General features: G+C 48.5%; 1 protein-coding gene across 1 annotated transcript in view; it reads right to left on the bottom strand.

Moving 5' to 3' along the window:
• The window catches only part of LOC119440524 (sodium channel protein para-like), a 56,603-nt gene that overhangs the window by 27,384 nt on the left and 11,381 nt on the right, over positions 1–17,838 (bottom strand). The window contains exon 9 of the mRNA XM_049662953.1: positions 17,603–17,676. Coding sequence (XP_049518910.1) covers positions 17,603–17,676 — 74 coding nt within the window. The remainder of the gene's footprint in view (positions 1–17,602; positions 17,677–17,838) is intronic.

The raw sequence follows: 17,838 nt of genomic DNA, 5'->3' as shown, positions 1-17,838 counted from the left end.
GGTTGTTAAATAATCAAATCATGAGATTTGACAAGCCGAAACCCAACGATCTGATTGTGAAGAATGCCGTAGTGAAGGACTTCGGATTAATTTGAATACCTGGGGTTCCTTAACGTGCGCCCAATAAATGGTACACGAGCGTTTTAGAGCGAAAGCTCTACTACGCCATGTCTAGCAAGGCCATTCATCGAGTCTCAATGACCTTGAGCCACCGGAGCTCGAGCCGCCAAAGCGCAAGTGTGACAGGTGTGACGTCACGCCATGTGATTCGCTGCGGAGAGGCGTCGTAGCTACGCTCTTTCGGAGCCTCGCCGCTGCGGTACCACGTGACTAGACGAAGGTTTAACGGCTGCTTGCCGGCGCAGTGGTCGCTCAGTGTCGCCATGGATGGCACGCCGGCCGTCTGTGCGTGCGCTTCAGCGCAAGCGACATGTTGTATCCAATTATCCAGTAGATATAGCTAGACGGCAGGCTGCGAAATCTCAAGCAAAGGCAAAGTTGGCTGCTGGAACAAAGGGAGGCCAGATTAGCACGTTATAGAGAAGCTTACCAAGCGCGGAAGCGTGCATTAATGCGGATTCCACTGTGTGCATAGTACTTGCAAAACCAAGCCAAACAGACCTTTAGCTCGTGATAACTAGGTTTACAAGAGTTAAACCGCAGCCATTTTTTGCATTTGGCACCCATCTAAATGCCACCGGGATTTGATCCTGCGCGCCCTCATGCTTAGCAGCGTAACGCCATAGCCGATCAGCTACCATAGAGGCTCTAAAGTTGTGTACGCGTAGATAGGCTGTGTCGGGTCACAAAGCATCGTTAAACTCCGCATTACGGTCATATACCTGTTTACTGATCATGCCGGAATAATAAACGCCTTTGTTATTTCGGTGGCCTATGCTTTCAACACGAGCATTCCAAAAAACCTTGGCATGCTTCCATTGTTGGACTGTGCGCGGGGCATTAGAACCGCGCCGCTGTAAATGGCTAAAGCCATAGCCACATGGGACACATTCTCGGCGTATTTTGTGCGTCGGCGCATCCACTTGACGCAGCGCAATAATCATATACCAGAGGTACGGCGTACCCCTATCGGCAAATCAGGGTCGGCGTTACAGTATGGGCATTGCGCAGGTTAACATGGACCTATTAATAGTAAAAAAAAAATTACTCCATCTCCCGCTAAAGGGAACCATGTGTAAATGCGAAGCAGTGGAGAGATGGTTAGCTTGAGCGGGAGATGGTTTCGCGGCAGCGGCCCGAGCGCTCATCGCGGCGCTGCACAGGAGAGAGAATGAGGCGCGCGCGCTCCGTCATTTTCATACCGCGGAACTACCGTGGCGCCCCAGCGGAGTATGCAGCTGTCGCACCACCTGTCGTGCGCGCCGCTCCGGATTCCTAGAGGAGAGAAAGGGGGACGCGTAGGAGAGGAGAGAGGGGAGGGGACGCGCATGCGCTGTGGGGTGTGGCACGCGGGCGCCACTCCGTAGAGGATTCCTAGAGGAGAGAAAGGGGGGAATGTAGGAGAGGAGAGAGAGGGGGAGGGTACGCGCATGCGCTGTGGGGGTGTGGGACACCGCGGGAGGGACGGACAAAGCCGCCGGCAAGAAATGCTTCGCATTTCAAAGACAGCAGGAATCCCGAGGCCCAGAAAGGTGGACATGGAAAAAAGGTACTTAATTCAGAAAAATAAATTCACCGACGATTAGGATACTTCCTAATGCGAAATTTGAGCGCAGTTCTATACGTGTTTTCATTTAGCGATATATTGGCTGGCGCGTACAATCTGTCTCGTGCGGCACGTTGCAAATAGAACGAGGTGTGGCGCAACTGCCTCGCTAACCGGGAGATTGCGAGAGGCAGCGCATGGGTGACGCGTGGGCGCGATTCACAGACGCCGTCGTAGACAGACCTTTGCTCATTCAGCACTGTGTTTCCATACATCGTATCAGTGGACGCGCTCGCCGCATACCTTATCGATGACGTCATCGGTGAACAGACGATGCGTGCTCTCTGGCTTCATCTCGTAGCAATCGTCACTGCAGAGCCCGTCTTGCGCGGCACTATCCTTTTCTTCTGACGCTTTCGCCATACATTCCTCCTCCGCCTCACGGTTCTGCTGCACCCTCTTTCTTCGCTATCGCCGTCTTTCATCCCCCGCTGCGATGCGCATTCGCTTGGTTACGCCGAGGACGCCAAGGGATGTCGACGCTCAACACAGGGACGGGCGCCTAAGAGCTGCGCTCTAAATGTAAAGTTCGCTTAGAGTTCGTGGATGAAGCTCGGTCACATTATTAAATGAAGAAAATAGTTTGTATGTCTGGAGCATTGCCTTGAGTCAGCTGAGCACAAAGTCTTTCTGGACATCACTTGATATACGCTCTTTGTGCTGTGTTTAACTTGACAATCGTCAGCCAAGCTGTTGTGATTGCGTTGTCGCGCTTGCGCAAAACATTCTTTAGAATAATACTTTTTCTTGGCAAAATGCATGCGGTTGTAATTAAGTGCGCGCCTGTCCCGGCCGCGTCCACCATCTCTGTGGCCCGTGTTATTGCGCCTTTTCTTTTTATTATTATCAATGATGGATCTGCGCCAACTAGCCGGTTTCACCACGGCTCCTTCCGCTATACGGCTAAAAATACGCAAGAAAACGCGTGCCATGCAGTTGCCGGTTGGGGTTGAGGGACGACACAGGGCCGACAAAGAGGCGATCGACGTCACTTTGACGGTCACTATACCGCCGCCTCGGGGGGCCACTGGAGCAAACACGCCGGCGAGGGCAGCACACCTGGCCGTCCGCGGGTCCTCCAATCGATCTGTTTAATGACAGCCGCCGCTGCGCAGCCATAAATATTGGAGCGAGCGTTTGCTGCCTTCCCCCCTTCCCCAACCGGCCCGAAGGACGCTACTGTGGGCGTTTATAGGAAGAGAAACAGACTGAGTACAACGCTTGACGACGGCCCTGATTGCGGACCCCTCCCCCCTCCGCGAACACTGATGGGGAAAGCGGCGGCGAGTGAAGACGCACTGATAACTCTCGTACAGCGGGCGAAGGCCAGTTGAAACTAATTACGCGAACTTAAAATATGAATTCTGTTCTACACACTGCAATTCACTGCCTCGAAACATAACAAGAGTAAAAAAGAGCTACCAATATTTTATATTCGATAATATGGAAGAACACATTTATTACTCCATTATCGGGGAAAACTAGCTCATCGCAAACTGTATTTTTTTAACAGTGGGATTGTTCACTGTTTGCGATTATATACACTGCTGTATAACATTTTTCTTTTGTTTCATATTCCAATGTCGTTCTATTGCATACGTTAATGCAATTAGACGTGTTTGTTCTATTACTATAGATATTTCTATAGATTATTAATTATACGAGCCACTCTCACAACTTTTAGATGAGTTCCAATTTCAATCTGCGATCACTTGCAACCTTTACATAAAAACTGAATGATTGACAATGTAAGCGAAAGGTTTTCACACGTTTATTATAAATTCAGTTATATTTAATGAAAACGCACTGCGTCAAAACATAACAAGAACAAAAAGTTACCACTTGTATTTTGTCAACAATATCGTATTTGTTGATAATAAAAACTGAGTGATTGACAAGGTCAGCAAAACATTTCACCCATAATTTCCTAATTACAAATTTTCGTATGAAAGACACCATCACCGTCTTCGTTGTTGCAAAGGCTGACTGATCAAGCATATTCCAAGCAAAAATAAATTTTGTGCGAATAGTTGACCTTGAAATCTAGATAAAGGAGGTCTTGTTGCTCGTACAAACATTCCTTTTTCCTTTTCCCTATATTTTCACTCTGCTTGAATTTGGATTACTTCGCCTCCACACACGGAGAGATGTCTTCGACTATATGGCCCTGCATGGCTGGGGATGAGCGGCGGAGTGGTCTAAAAGCTGTGAAACCACGGTGTATTCGCATCTGTTCGCATAGGAGACCTCCCCAGTTTCATTACATGCACTGCTTGAGCCAACGAATTTAGCTACGTTCTTGGTGCTTGTTATTGCCAGAATTGATGCTTCGGCTGCCCTTATTTCTTCCGCTAAGACTAAATAAATAGGGACAAATTGAACAACAACAACAACAATCGTTGCGTGAACGTGTAAAACGTGCAAATGCGCCACTTTTTTTTTTTTTTTTTTTTGGGGGGGGGGGGGGGTAAGTAAATCAAGATGTGGGAAGCGCTTCAGTCAAGCCACGTTGTTTCTGCGTAACTGCTGTTGCACGGAACTGCCTATAAGTGACGTGGGTGTCGTTGCAGTCTTATCACAGTATATTAAAGCCACCGTGTGCCTTCCGGATCGCGCGCGGAAATCGGCTGGCGCCATGCCATCAGGCGCTGTCGTGCTCAGGCTTCGCTTACAAAGGTCCAATGTGCGCTGATAATCGGAGATCGATTTTCATAAATCGTGGCACGTTGTTTACGAGAAGCACTACTGAGGGCTGAAACCAAACCGGCTGTAACAAAAAGTGGCGAGACATGTTATAAATAACCACGCATTGTGCGTCAGAAGGCGGAGGAAATGCGGAGTGATCAGCCCAAATGATCTCTCCTGTTCATTTCGCGTGTACCCCGAACGGTGCCGTAAATATCCCTATCCCTATATTATTATTTTTTATTCTGCGGAGTGACTCAACAGACTTTATCTAAATGTCTTCACCACAGCATCGTCTGAGAAGCACCACGGTTCTTCTGTCCCTCTTTCTTTCTTTCTTTTTTTTTTTCGTAAAACGAACGATAACATGATACGTTTTCCTCGACATGCTAAGCCTGTATGGGTGATTTCAACGTTACCTGGAAGGTCACCTACGAAGATAGCGTTCTATCGGTTTTCGTAAGTGCGCCTATACGATGAATGAGCACGTTTATAAGCCATGATGTGACTCGGCTTATAGGCTGACATCAATGTCTGCTAACGCGAATAGGTGTCTGCAGCCATGCTACCACTTATAGCGACTTTCTCTCAGGGCCCCGTTAAAAGGTCTGCTTCGCGCACTATCTCGTCCAACCTTGATAAACTGAAGATGCCTATGTAGTACCCCTACGTAATACGTATGATGATGATGAAGAGGATGACGACGGCTGCGGTGGTCAGTGTCGACAATGACCAGCTCTAGCATTTTTTACGCAAGGGATCAATCGCTATCATTTACCGTCATAGCGTCGTAATAATCATACCGTCATAAGGATGTCAAGTCGTCATGAAGGTAAATTACCATCCGAATGCGGGCGGCGAAAAAAAAATCGTCGGCCCTTCCACTCCGTGAAAATGGTTAACCAGCGAAGCTGAAACGTGCGGCCCCGGTGTTTAGCACTGGGTTAATCCCGAGGATCAACTAAAGTATACGGAGAGAACGACGTCACTGGTGCGTTCGATGTCTCGAGTTTGCTCGGCGACGCGTGGTTAGCAGCATTCGCCCGCCATTGCCGCTTGCGATTCTTCGAAATTAAATTGCTTGAAAATTAAATCTCTCCTTTTAAGACAATGAATGGCTCATACCGCCCTTAAGCAATTGCTCATACCGACGTATACGCGGCCTCCCCATTGGGACGACAGAAAAAAAGAAAAGAAAAAAGGGAACAAATTCAGAGCCCTTCCACTACTGTGAAGATGGAATCCAGCGAAGCTGTGACTATGGTGGGTCTGCTGTAGTAAATATTGCTGTAGTGAATTTATATATTATCATTATTGACTATATTGAGCGTCTTCGGCATGTTCGTCAAAGAGCAAGGGCACTGGCGTCTTGTTCTCGCCTGGCGCGATGGCCAAGTAGTGCGTTTGCTGCGCAAAGTCCGCCCGCGACGCCGATGAGATCTCTCCCGCTCCTGCTCTCGGCGGCTCATACCCACATATCCAACGCGGGTATGAGCCCCACGTGATTTCTTTCTTCCCTTCTTTCTTTCTTTCTCTCTTTCTTTCTTTCTTCTTTCTCTCGTTCTTCTTCTGTATTTCTTTCCTTCCTCTTTCTTGTCTCTGACTCATACCCGCATATATTCAATGCGGGTATGCGCCGCACGTGATTTTATTAACGTTACTCGTGACGTAACTGACGAGCATGTGAGGTTATTGATGTCATGACCTATCAGTCATATTAGTTACAGATTCGTACCCTTCCAATTTTGGTATATGCCAAGTGAACGCGACGCCACAAAACGAGACGCCACAAGATTGTTGCCCACTCCCGGTGTACACAGACGCGATCTGTTGGAACCTAGCCCTTAACAGCTTCGCTGTAATTCTGCGCTGGAATTATGAGCGGCAACGCGGCCAGCTGTGGAAGAAGACGACGACGCTCGAGCCAATGCTGATGATAATAGTTTTCTGTACACAGGAGATTTCGCCTAGCCATATACGATTTCGCCTATAAAATATGCCCACCATTGCCACTATCGTAATGCACTCCTCTCATATACCATATGTATTCCATTCTGGACTCTGATATAGGAGATGTGACACCGACCTAGGCCCGGAGGTCACCCACATCAAAAGATTTATGGGTTAAGAATAAAACTTGGAAAGCTTCTCTTGGATGGCGGAGGACCCGCTACAGTTCAAGGCCTGGCCTGCGTCTACGGAAAGGGGAGCTTCACGGGACTAGCCTCCCGGCCCCTCCATTTCCCTATCGAACCCAGCAGGGACTTTTCAATAATGTTGTTTTATATCTCTCTTTCTCTCTCTTGGAAAAGCTTCTCTCCCTGTCATCGCACTATGTGTTTCAGCAAGCCACGATTCGTTCTGCAAACGCAAGGCGTGGACGACATTGGGGAGAACCTTCTTTCTTTTCCCGTTTTCTCCTTTTCCTTTTCTGCGCTATCCTCGTAGCTATTTCCCGAAAGCTGACAAAAAAAATTTCATCTGATAACAAAATATTTTGCTGGCTGCCACCCCTACCATAAATAAGACGACTGTAGAGCGTCTTATTCATTTTCTTTTGTTCACTCCTTAATTACATTGGTGTTCGCAGTTATCGGAATAAAAAGTGAAGTATAGTATTCGTTGATTACTCCTATTCTCTTTCTCGCTCAATCAGTCCCGCGTTTTGAAATTGAAGCTAATTATGCGTAGGGCATAGTTTGTAAATGTCAACGCACAAGGTCGTGAATGGTCAACCGCATCTGCCCCGCCGTTAGTCATCAGTATTACCTAGCATTCGGGCTCTGGTCAACACGACTCTCTCTCTCCATTACAGAATGCCAAGTCGTATACCCTCCGTGGCACTGCACGCTTTCACAATATACACTGCGAATATAAACTGTCTTCACCTCCGACATCTTGAGGCTGTGTGCGGTGCGCGCATGAACGTCGGATGCAGGTCGGATGCACCTATGGAAGTTTGCCATTGATGGGCGGAGAAAAAAAAACTGATTTTAAATGTTGCTGCTGTGTTCGCAAGTGGATTGCGAACTCGCATTGCACGGTTGTACTTCGGCCGTAACGTCTGCTTGAGCTCCCTCCCCCCCCCCTCTCTCTCTCTCTCTTCAAAAAAAAAAAAATATCAAGCAAGCAAATCTCTGAGCGGACTTGCGGCCACTGAATAAAGAGGTCCACACCCCGTGAAATCCACACCCAAGCGATGGTAACAAACACAGATTTCGAAGACTATGCTTTTGCCAACCGCATGCGGCCGAAAGCAATTCCGGATACGGAAACACGTCATAGACGCCATGTTTTTAAGATCACCCATTTGCACGTGGCTGCCGGTCGGTTAATGTCACCTCATCCGCGCCGTGCTGCAGTTGTGTATAAAGCGATGTCACGCGTGCAGTGAGCCATTTCGCCTTCATTGCGCCACAATTTCCGGTCGAATGGCCCCGCTTCGGTCTGCGTGATGAGTTGACGCCCCTTTATGCGCGGCTATTCTGTGAAGTATTAAAGAGGCTGGCGCACCGATGGCGTGCGGCCTGGGTTTCGCGCGTTCGAAGAAGCACCGCAAGCAACAGTGCGGACCATCGCTTTTAACGCTCGTTCAACCACACAAGCGCGCTAATGTCCAGGCAAATGTTCCCAGCACGCAACGCGGCAGAAGGAAGGTCGCACGCGAATAGCTCTGGCCGCTAGTATATCTGCATATTAAAGAAAGAATGCTGGAAACAGAAAGAAAATTACCGCTAGTATACGAAGGTGTTTTATGCTACTTTCATGACGCGCACGCATTGAAAGAGAGAGAGAGATAATAAAGCGTGCAGAAACATCTCGTCCACCCGGAGCATGTGTCCAAGTTTGTATAGCATCACGCTTGCGCCAGGATCCGCCTTCACAACCGCCTTCTTTCATAGTCTGTAAGAAACACATAGCACGTTCTCCTGTAATGTCTATAGAGTGACAGGGACAACGTGTGAACACATCGACTCATATATTTTGTCCGGTTTTGTCCGTAGACTTCGCGCAAATATTTTGTTTGCAAATTATTAGCCGATCAATGCCTCTTAACGACTTTTTTTTTCATAGCAGTAAATTACTTTTGCGAACAGAGAGACAAGTGTAGGCCTGTAGCCCTTCGACAATTTTTCCTGCATTTTTTTTTATAACACCAGCCTCAGTGGTGCGTTCTCAAGAGACGTTTCAAAGTATGGTTTAGCACGCGCTCCTTCTGACAAGTTTCGGAACAAGATTCTTACCTACGTAGAAAGTCCACCTTATGCTAAGAAGTTTCGAGAAGTCGGTAATTCTTCGGAACTTACCATGGCACGAAACTTGTTGTCAAGACATTGGGAACACCAACGCGGTGTCTTGAAAAAACAACGACAAGAAACAACCACAAGTAAAAGCCACAACAAGCATTCAACGCACCTACAGAGCACATAGTTTATGCATCAGCTAGGAGAACGCGACTTTCACGACAAATAATATAACTACACTACTCGCCCTGCTCTCCAACTAATTCTAATTCGCACGATGCTGCACACTTTGAACCAAACTGAGAGAAATCAACCCACGACCGCTACGCCATCTGCTGCGCATATAAAACGACAACAGACGTCCGTTTGTGAACAGAGGACCCGTACGAAATCCGAAATGTTGATCTATGACTTTCGAAAGAATCGGAAAACTTGTTAAGATCTTACTCGCTATACACCCTCAACCTATGACAATTGCTACGATTGGGTGGATGTCTCATTTGCCCTTTCATTACTTTTCTCCACCGAGCGGGTTTCTGCTGAACTGTTACGTCAAACACTTGCCTTTGCTTCGAGTTGTTGATAAATTCGACTTCGCCCTGCCATCTGCTAGCCGCCTGGTTAACTCAAATGGTAGTGCGGCTGCCCCGAAAAGGCGGTAATATTTCCACTAGAAATTATGAACCTTGAAGAGATTTAATTGAATAAAATGAGAACGTTGGGATGGATGTCTGCGGAAGTTTAACGAAAGGCAGACAGCGGAACGACTGCAACCCAGGCACATGTCAATGTCGCAAATATATAACTGGAATATTGGTGTCATCATAGTGGTGTCATCCACAAATGTTCGAGAATCAAATCTAAGAGTGAGTGATTGATTGATTGATTGATCAAGATTCGTTCGTTCGTTCGTTCGTTCGTTCGTTCGTTCGTTCGTTCGTTCGTTCGTTCGTTCGTTCGTTCGTTCGTTCGTTCGTTCGTTCGTTCGTTCGTTCGTTCGTTCGTTCGTTCGTTCGTTCGTTCGTTCGTTCGTTCGTTCGTGTCGTTCGTTCGTTCGTTCGTCGTTCGTTCGTTCGTTCGTTCGTTCGTTCGTTCGTTCGTTCGTTCGTTCGTTCGTTCGTTCGTTCGTTCGTTCGTTCGTTCGTTCGTTCGTTCGTTCGTTCGTTCGTTCGTTCGTTCGTTCGTTCGTTCGTTCGTTCGTTCGTTCGTTCGTTCGTTCGTTCGTTCGTTCGTTCGTTCGTTCGTTCGTTCGTTCGTTCGTTCGTTCGTTCGTTCGTTCGTTCGTTCGTTCGTTCGTTCGTTCGTTCGTTCGTTCGTTCGTTCGTTCGTTCGTTCGTTCGTTCGTTCGTTCGTTCGTTCGTTCGTTCGTTCGTTCGTTCGTTCGTTCGTTCGTTCGTTCGTTCGTTCGTTCGTTCGTTCGTTCGTTCGTTCGTTCGTTCGTTCGTTCGTTCGTTCGTTCGTTCGTTCGTTCGTTCGTTCGTTCAGTTATGTCGTTGTCGTCCTAACATAAGGCATTGGTTATAAGAGATCTCGCAGGAATGGGGCCCGGAATTACTTTCTACCACTTCGAGTCTTTCAAGGTGTATCCAAAGCTTGGTATACCAGTCTCGATTTAACCTTTCCCCATCATCGAAATTCGGTGGCCAAGTCACGAATCGAATCGTCGTCCTCAGCAGGCGTTCGCCATAGCCTCCTTGCCACCGCGGCAGGTAGATGCGCCGTTATTATAAATGCGAGAACTTAACGTGCAGAAACTCAGAGAAACGAAGCACTAAAATCATCGCCGCGCACAGTACGTGGTAGCTGACGTCGTCCGTTGAACTTGGCCTCATTCTGCTGGCGGGTGGCTTCGCGTGAGAGCCGCCAAGCGGCAGCTGGTTTGCCTATGGGCGTGCCGCGCCAGCGCGGGGAGGCGCTAATAACGGCCGACGGAATGCGACGCGTCAGCTCGGAGCCGTGTACAGTTTTACTTTCGCTCATTGGATAAACGTGATCGCCGAGCTCTCTCTCGGAAATTGCTAAGCGCATGTAGCGACGTGACCCGGATGTAATGACAGGGCTCTTATCTAGAAGACTGAGCGTTTGCAATATTGCGACTACTTTATAACTGCCGCTCTCCATAAATATAAATGATCGGGTTACAAGGACGAAAAGTTGAGAGACACGAGGCTGGAAGGCCGCCCGCCCCTGTTTGACGTCATGCTATCCGAGAACATTATCGGTTTCGAAGACGACGGCTGCGTTTACTTTAAAAATGTAGCCGGCGCGCGCGCGCGTGTGTGTGTGTGTTCGTGCGTGCGTGCGTGGGTGCGTGTGCGTGCGTGCGTGGGTGCGCGCGCGCGCGTGCGTGCGTGCGTGCGTGCGTGCGCGCGCGCGCGCGTGTGTGTGTGTGTGTGTGTGTGTGTGTGTGTGTGTGTGTGTGTGTGTGTGTGTGTGTGTGTGTGTGTGTGTGTGTGTGTGTGTGTGTGTGTGTGTGTGTGTGTGTGCGTGTGCGTGTGCGTGTGCGTGTGCGTGTGCGTGTGCGTGTGCGTGTGGTGTGTGTGTGTGTGTGTGTGTGTGTTGAACGAGGCTAGGGGGATGGTTGCGCATGTTGGTGTGCGCGTGTTTATGTCAGTATAGTGTGGGCAGGCGTAATTGGAATGATAACACTTATCGAAAACATCAAGAAAACTGCAAAACATACACAACACGCTACAAGGCTAACGCAAAAGTAAACACGCTTCTCCGGGCTATGCAAGTTTTGAGCGCACTACGAGTGACGTACATCAGGCCGAATCTCGTAGATAAATTAACATTATAGGTACAACCGACGTGAGATCATCCCATAGCAAGAAATAGGCACTCCTTTATTTGGCGCAGAAATACTCGGGAAACATTCCCACTTTTAGTGCAAGCTATACTATGCGATTTGTGGCTGCAGATGTCAAAATTGGCGACTGAAGTCCAAGGATATTGGGCATTTTTATTGAAAACACGCCTAGTTAGGCGCTTGACCTATAGCTCCACAATGGTCCACGGGGGCACTGTGAACTATAGGAGGAATATATCGCTCGGATGGAGCAATATGTACAATCAGACTCGGTTATAACGAACTGGTTGGTGTGATAAAAATAGTTTTATGCATCGAGTAATTCGACATACTGGAACCCGAGTACAACGAGTATTCAGGATCAGTTCGTTCCACTCGTGCAGAGCGAAGCTGCATGATAATGCTGAAACACTCCATGGTGACCTGGCTCTCTCAGCAGCACGTGTAGCGCAGCAAACCGTCGTGCTCGAAGTATCATCATCATCATCATCATCATCATCATCATCATCATCAACAACAACAACAACAACAACAACAACAACAACAACAACGAAGAAGCATGATTTGAAAGCATACGAGAAAAAAATGAAAAAAAAATCAAAGCCGCCGTGGTATATTTCATGGCTCACGTTCTAGCCACTCGTAGTTCCACATGTCCTATGTCATGTTCATTATAATGATATTATTTTGCATAAATAGCCTTTAAAAACTTAGCAAATTCAATATAGAGCATACTTCGCTCTATCCGAGCTCCCTATAACTGGTTTTACCACTGTATCTTCAGCCGTGCAGCTACGCACTTGACTCCGAGCCTGAGCGACCGCTGGCGTTAACTACAGACTCTATAGCAAAGTCGCATTATAGCAGGCTCGTATCCCATATTTCACGCATCCTACAGTGTGTACAAGTGAATATCGACGCACCTCAAGGTGGAACAGGCAGTAACGTATTAGGCCACCACGGTATATGCAGCGGAAAGCGTGCTCTCTCCTAAACATACGCTGCTCCAAAGGTCGGCAAAAGATTCCTTTGCGAAACCCATCAAAGCTTGCGCAATGAACGTTGTAGATGTTGAGCATGCCAAGGGCGAAACTTATAAGTGTGATGAGTAATGGGCGCGTTCTGAGAAATGGACAAAATGTCTCGGACATTTTCCGAGAAAAGTCGGAGATTAGGAAATTAGGGCAGAAAACATCTACGATTACTACATATCCAAGTACGTTAATAGCATTCATTTGACAGGAAAATGAATATGTAGAAATTTTTTAAGGATTTTTGTTTTATTTAAGAACGCCGTGAACGAGGTTAGGCCCACTTTTTAGACTGCACTGTACTTTTGGGATCGGACCACATTTTTTAGACAGCACAATTTCCGGGTTCGGTCCACGAAAACGGGAAAGATAGGCGAAAGGAATACTGGTCTGACAAATGCCTAGAATGCTACTCGCATTAATAAAACAAGATTTTAGACATCCGAGTTAAAAACTGGAGCAGCCTGTTGCGCTCGATCTTACATTCGGCTTATCTTCGGGGAAGAATGTTCTAATCATTTTTATATTTTTTTAATCAAAGCTTCCTTCGCCTTTCTTACCATTCTTTTGAAATCGAAGCTCTTCCGCCATTCTTCCATCGACAAGCATCACAATTCGGCTTTATCCTCCTAACATCGTTGCTAACACCGCTCACACTGCGAATCCGTCTAATTTGGTGTTTGCATTTCGGTATAGCTTGCGAACGGGGTAGCGCAATAAACACAAAGTGCGTGAGAATAAAGTTGTGAGCTACCTGGTGCATAAGCATTGCATGAAATTGCACGCTGCATAGGATGAAAGTAGACAATTGTACGCATAGGCGTTAGTTGTAAAGCGCTTAATTACCCGATTCACAGATACTTCGCTAAACATCATATTCCCATGTGTGCGTTGCATGTGCGTAAGGTACGTCTCTCTCTCTCTCTCTCTCTCTTGCGCTAAATTAACATTCCTATTTCCGTAACTCCTCATATCTTATTCCTTATTGTTCGTATGCCTGCCGTACGAGTGTACGTTGGGGGGACGATTTGTTCAATCTTTCTGTATTCCCCCTCCTGTTTTGATAGACTTGAATTTAAAAATTTTAATTACGGCAGAACACATCTCACGATGACTGTCGCCGGTATGCATTAGCGTTGATTCAGTATAGCGACACAACGTATTGAAAGCATGAAAACGAGTAATGTATGAGAGGCGACTACTGCAGCGAGACTCCTCTTTTGTGCTTCCCTAGGAACACTCGGTGCAGGGGCGTACCAACTATCTCTCGAGTAGGGGGGGGGGGGGGGGGGGCAAACTGCGAGCGAATTGATATCTCTTTCGCTCTCTCTCTCTCTCTCTCTCTATATATATATATATATATATATATTGCACTTAATTTATGTGGTGGTAAGATACGGAGATTGCAACGTCTTGCGCCTGCGAACCTACGGTCTTGCGCCTGCGAACACGATGTGACTTACATTAAGGGCGTAGGAAAGCACGTCTACGTTTTCTTGTGCGCAAACGACCTTCCCATCGGCTTTCCAAGCATCCTGTTTAGCCGCCATCTTGTTTGGACAGGAAAGTAGCCTGCATCGTTTCTGACTTCGATGCTGTCTTCGCAAAGCTGTCTACTTTGACGCCTTCGTGAGAATTGGAACGAGACTTAAGATGGCCACTGTCCACTTGGCCGTCTACTTTGCCGTGTTAGGCGAGTATTGGAACACAGCCTTAGTTGCACATACTCAGTGACACAAGTTGACGAGAGGTTCATTTAAGAGTGACACATACCCGGCACATTAATGGCGCAGCTCGCTAAAACGTTGGCGTCAACGGCGTTCGTCGAATACCGGCACATATCCAGCGCATTTGTGGCGCAGCCTGCTAATGCGTCGCGTTGCTGTCCTTGAGGAACCCTTGTGACGTAGGCTTGTTTCCACTCAGCGTCGGAGAAACTTAAGGGATGTTTTTCGTCATTGTAGAGCGGCACATTCCCAGGGGCACATACCTATAGTTACCCAAGTTCGTGTCAAGTACGTTCATTGAAAAGCGGCACACACTATACTGACACGTACCCAGCGCTCCTAGTCGGCGTTAAAGAGTTTCTTCGAGCAGCGGTACCTATATACCCAGTCCCACGTCTACAGTGGCCCATGTCGGCGTGAAAGAGGTTCGTTGGAAAGCGGCACGTATGTTCACACTGCCACATACTCAATGACCCAAGTTAGCCCGACGGTTGGGTTCGAACCCTGTTACCTCAGCACAGCAGCCCGATGCGCTGGCCATTCGATCATTGAGCACCCAGTGACCCCGATAGGCGGGAAAAGGGTTAGATACAAACGAACAAAGATACTGTTACGGATTATTGTGCGTTTATTTATAGATGAAGGCTGGCAGGGATGATCGATCAGGAATATGGCCGTTGAAATGGTTCCGCTCGCCCCAGGGAAGATTCGTCGTCCTTTTCTTTTTAAAACTCTTTTTCTCGCCACGTTACAATGCCCGTTTCGCAGGCGAATCCCGCTAGTAGAGTCATTGTTCAGTGACTGGACAATAGCGCCAAAGACGCGCAACATGTGCAACCTGGGTTTTGCTAGACCGCCGACCTGTAGACGAGAGGCGCTCGACCATGTAGCATAGGTCAGTCAAACGGTCTAAAACGGCGAACGGGCCAAGATTGTGCGACAGAAACTTGCGGCACAAGCCTCGCCTGCGCTGTGGACTCCAAAGCCACACTAAATCGCCTTTTTGCACAGCAACTCGGTGGTTAGTGCTGTCGCACCGCTGATTCAAGCGGTCTTGCAATGCCACCTTGCGAAGAAGCGCTTTGCATCCGGCGGGCTTCTTCGGCAAGGCAGAGTGTCTTGGCCATTGTATCTTCGGTATGTCGAGACAACGGTAGGATGGTGTCAAGGGAACGTCCGCGGCATAAAGAAGGTAGAAAGGGCTGTATTCGTTTCATTCTTCGCTATGTATATGTATACGTGATGAATGGCAAGACGTCATCCCACTTTTTGTGGTCAGAGGACACGTAGATGGCCAGCATGTTTATCAGCGTTTGGTTCATCCGTTCAACAAGACCGTTGGTCTGTGGGCGATATGGCGTTGAGTGACGGAAATGTGCACCGCACAGACGATGCACATCTTCTACAGCGTCTGCGACGAACTGTCGACCGCGGTCACTTATGATCACGCGAGTTGGGCCATAGCGTAGAATAAGGAAATGCAACCAGAAAGGTGCGACCCAAGCAGCGGTGGACGAGGGCATTGCTACTGTTTCAGCGTACCGAGTAAGATGGTCAACACAGACGATGACCCGTCGGTTGTGGTTCGATCACCGTGGAAAGGGGCCCAGAAGCTTGATACCAACTTGTTTAAAGGGTGTATGCGGAGGAATCAGTGGGTGGAAAAGGCCTCATGGAGCGCTTGAAGGTCGCTTGTGACGTTGGCATTGTCCAATATGTCCTTCTTAGCAGAGAATGCGGTGAGTGGTTGCACACGGCGTCAAATGAACCGCCGGTAGCAACAGAAACGATGGCAGAAACAAACGCTAGCGAATATGGAGGCAGCGTCATCTCATCAGCAACAGCAAATGTATTTTGCTGACGTGGTCGTTCGTCAACAATTTCCGGAACAAAGGCGCTGCCGACAGAAAGTTCACCGGTACAGCACTCAGCAGATGCCCCGCATGTTGGCAAAACGTCAATGCCCAGGATAACATCATGCGTGCACCGTTCAAGAACCACCAAATTTAGTTAAGAAACACTTCTCAGCAAGTAAAACATTCGCAGCACAAACACCAAGGGGACGAAGGATATCGCCGCTTACACCACGGAATCTAGTATGACTATCCCAAAAACGTCACTTTACAAGAAAGGCGGTTCTTGAAAGAAAGGCTCGTAACAGATATCATAGCCTCAGTGTCCACCGAGGCCATCGTAGACTACGCCGCCACTCAACACCTCCACTTTCTTTCGCAGCATAACCAGCACGGGCATCTATGTCGTATCAGTTTCCGGCGACCTCACCTCCATCAGTGGCGCCGGCTAGTTTCCCGGCGGTGGTGGCGACAATATCGCCGCGGCGAGGGAGAGCGACGCTGGCGTGAAGATGGCGGAGTCAAGCTGCGGTCGCAAACAGGAGAATCACTGCAGTGATTGTGTCGTGGAACGCTGTTGCGGAAGGTCGTAGTAAATTATCCTTGAGACCACGGATGGCCGACGTTTTCACTGTCGGGCCAAGATGACATCGATATTGGGTCATACCGCCTTTGTGTTTGGCGACGCTGGCGACATAAGCGAGAAATATCCCCAGTGGCACCGCAGCTGTAACACACAGGAGGCTCGCTGGCCGACGCCGTATCCTTGAAAGGAGATGTTAGGACGCTCGGGTCGATAAGATCGCTCGTTTGCTTTCGGGTACCTAGTGGACGAGTGACGCGAATATCCGGCAGTATGGTGGTAACTAGACTCCTGGCGGTATGTACGTTGCATCCTCGATGGTGGCCCCACGCGGCAGTGTTCCGCACCTGTTGCAGCAATGGAGAGAGGAGCCAGTGTGGGACGGGGAACCTGCTGAGCATCATGTCAGCGTATGTCGTTGGTCAGTTATGCGTGTCGACTCAGCTCCTGCAACACGATCTGGCTGATAGCCGACGCGGGATCGAGTGACGGGCAGTCGTCTACGCTGGCAACAGTCGTAATGTTTGCGAGCCAGCCAAACTTCGGTGTGATACGCCGCGTCTTGAGAGTCTCGAAAGTGCGGCAATGACGTATTACGTCGGCGACTGAGTTGAGGCTCTCCTTGCCGATGAGGAAGTTATAAACATCCTCGGCGATTCCCTTCAAGAAATGGCCAACTTTGTCCTCCTCTAACATGCGAGGATTGACCGTTCTGAAGAGATTCAATATGGCTTCTATATACGTTATGCACGTCTCGCCTGGACCTTGGGCTCTTTGAAGCAGCGTCTGCTCTGCCTGCTTCTCCCCGACGGAATCGCCGAAAGGTTCTTTGATTTTTTCAGACACGAAGCCATCTCATGTTGTAAGCGTATCCTCATGGTTATATCGAACTATATGAGCGACGTGTCCGTCCAGAAAAGCACAACGTTTGAGAACTGACTTACTTCGTCCCAATAGTAGTAGTTGCTCACCCGTTTGTAGCCGATGAGCCACTCGTTCACGTCCTCGCCAGACTTGCCTGCGAAAAATCGAGGCTCGATCACGTGTTGGCGTTGCCAGCAACCAGCCGCCGTTCCGGGTGCCGTCTTCATCGCGTGGCATCTCGACCACCAGACGTAATGCAGGCCGTCTAGCAAGGCGGTGGCTTCGGCGAAGATCACGTGGCTATAAAATCGTGTTG

This window comes from Dermacentor silvarum, chromosome 2, assembly GCF_013339745.2.
Source record: "Dermacentor silvarum isolate Dsil-2018 chromosome 2, BIME_Dsil_1.4, whole genome shotgun sequence".
Classification (NCBI taxonomy): Eukaryota; Metazoa; Arthropoda; class Arachnida; order Ixodida; family Ixodidae; genus Dermacentor; species Dermacentor silvarum.
This window is presented reverse-complemented; position numbering and strand designations above follow the sequence as displayed.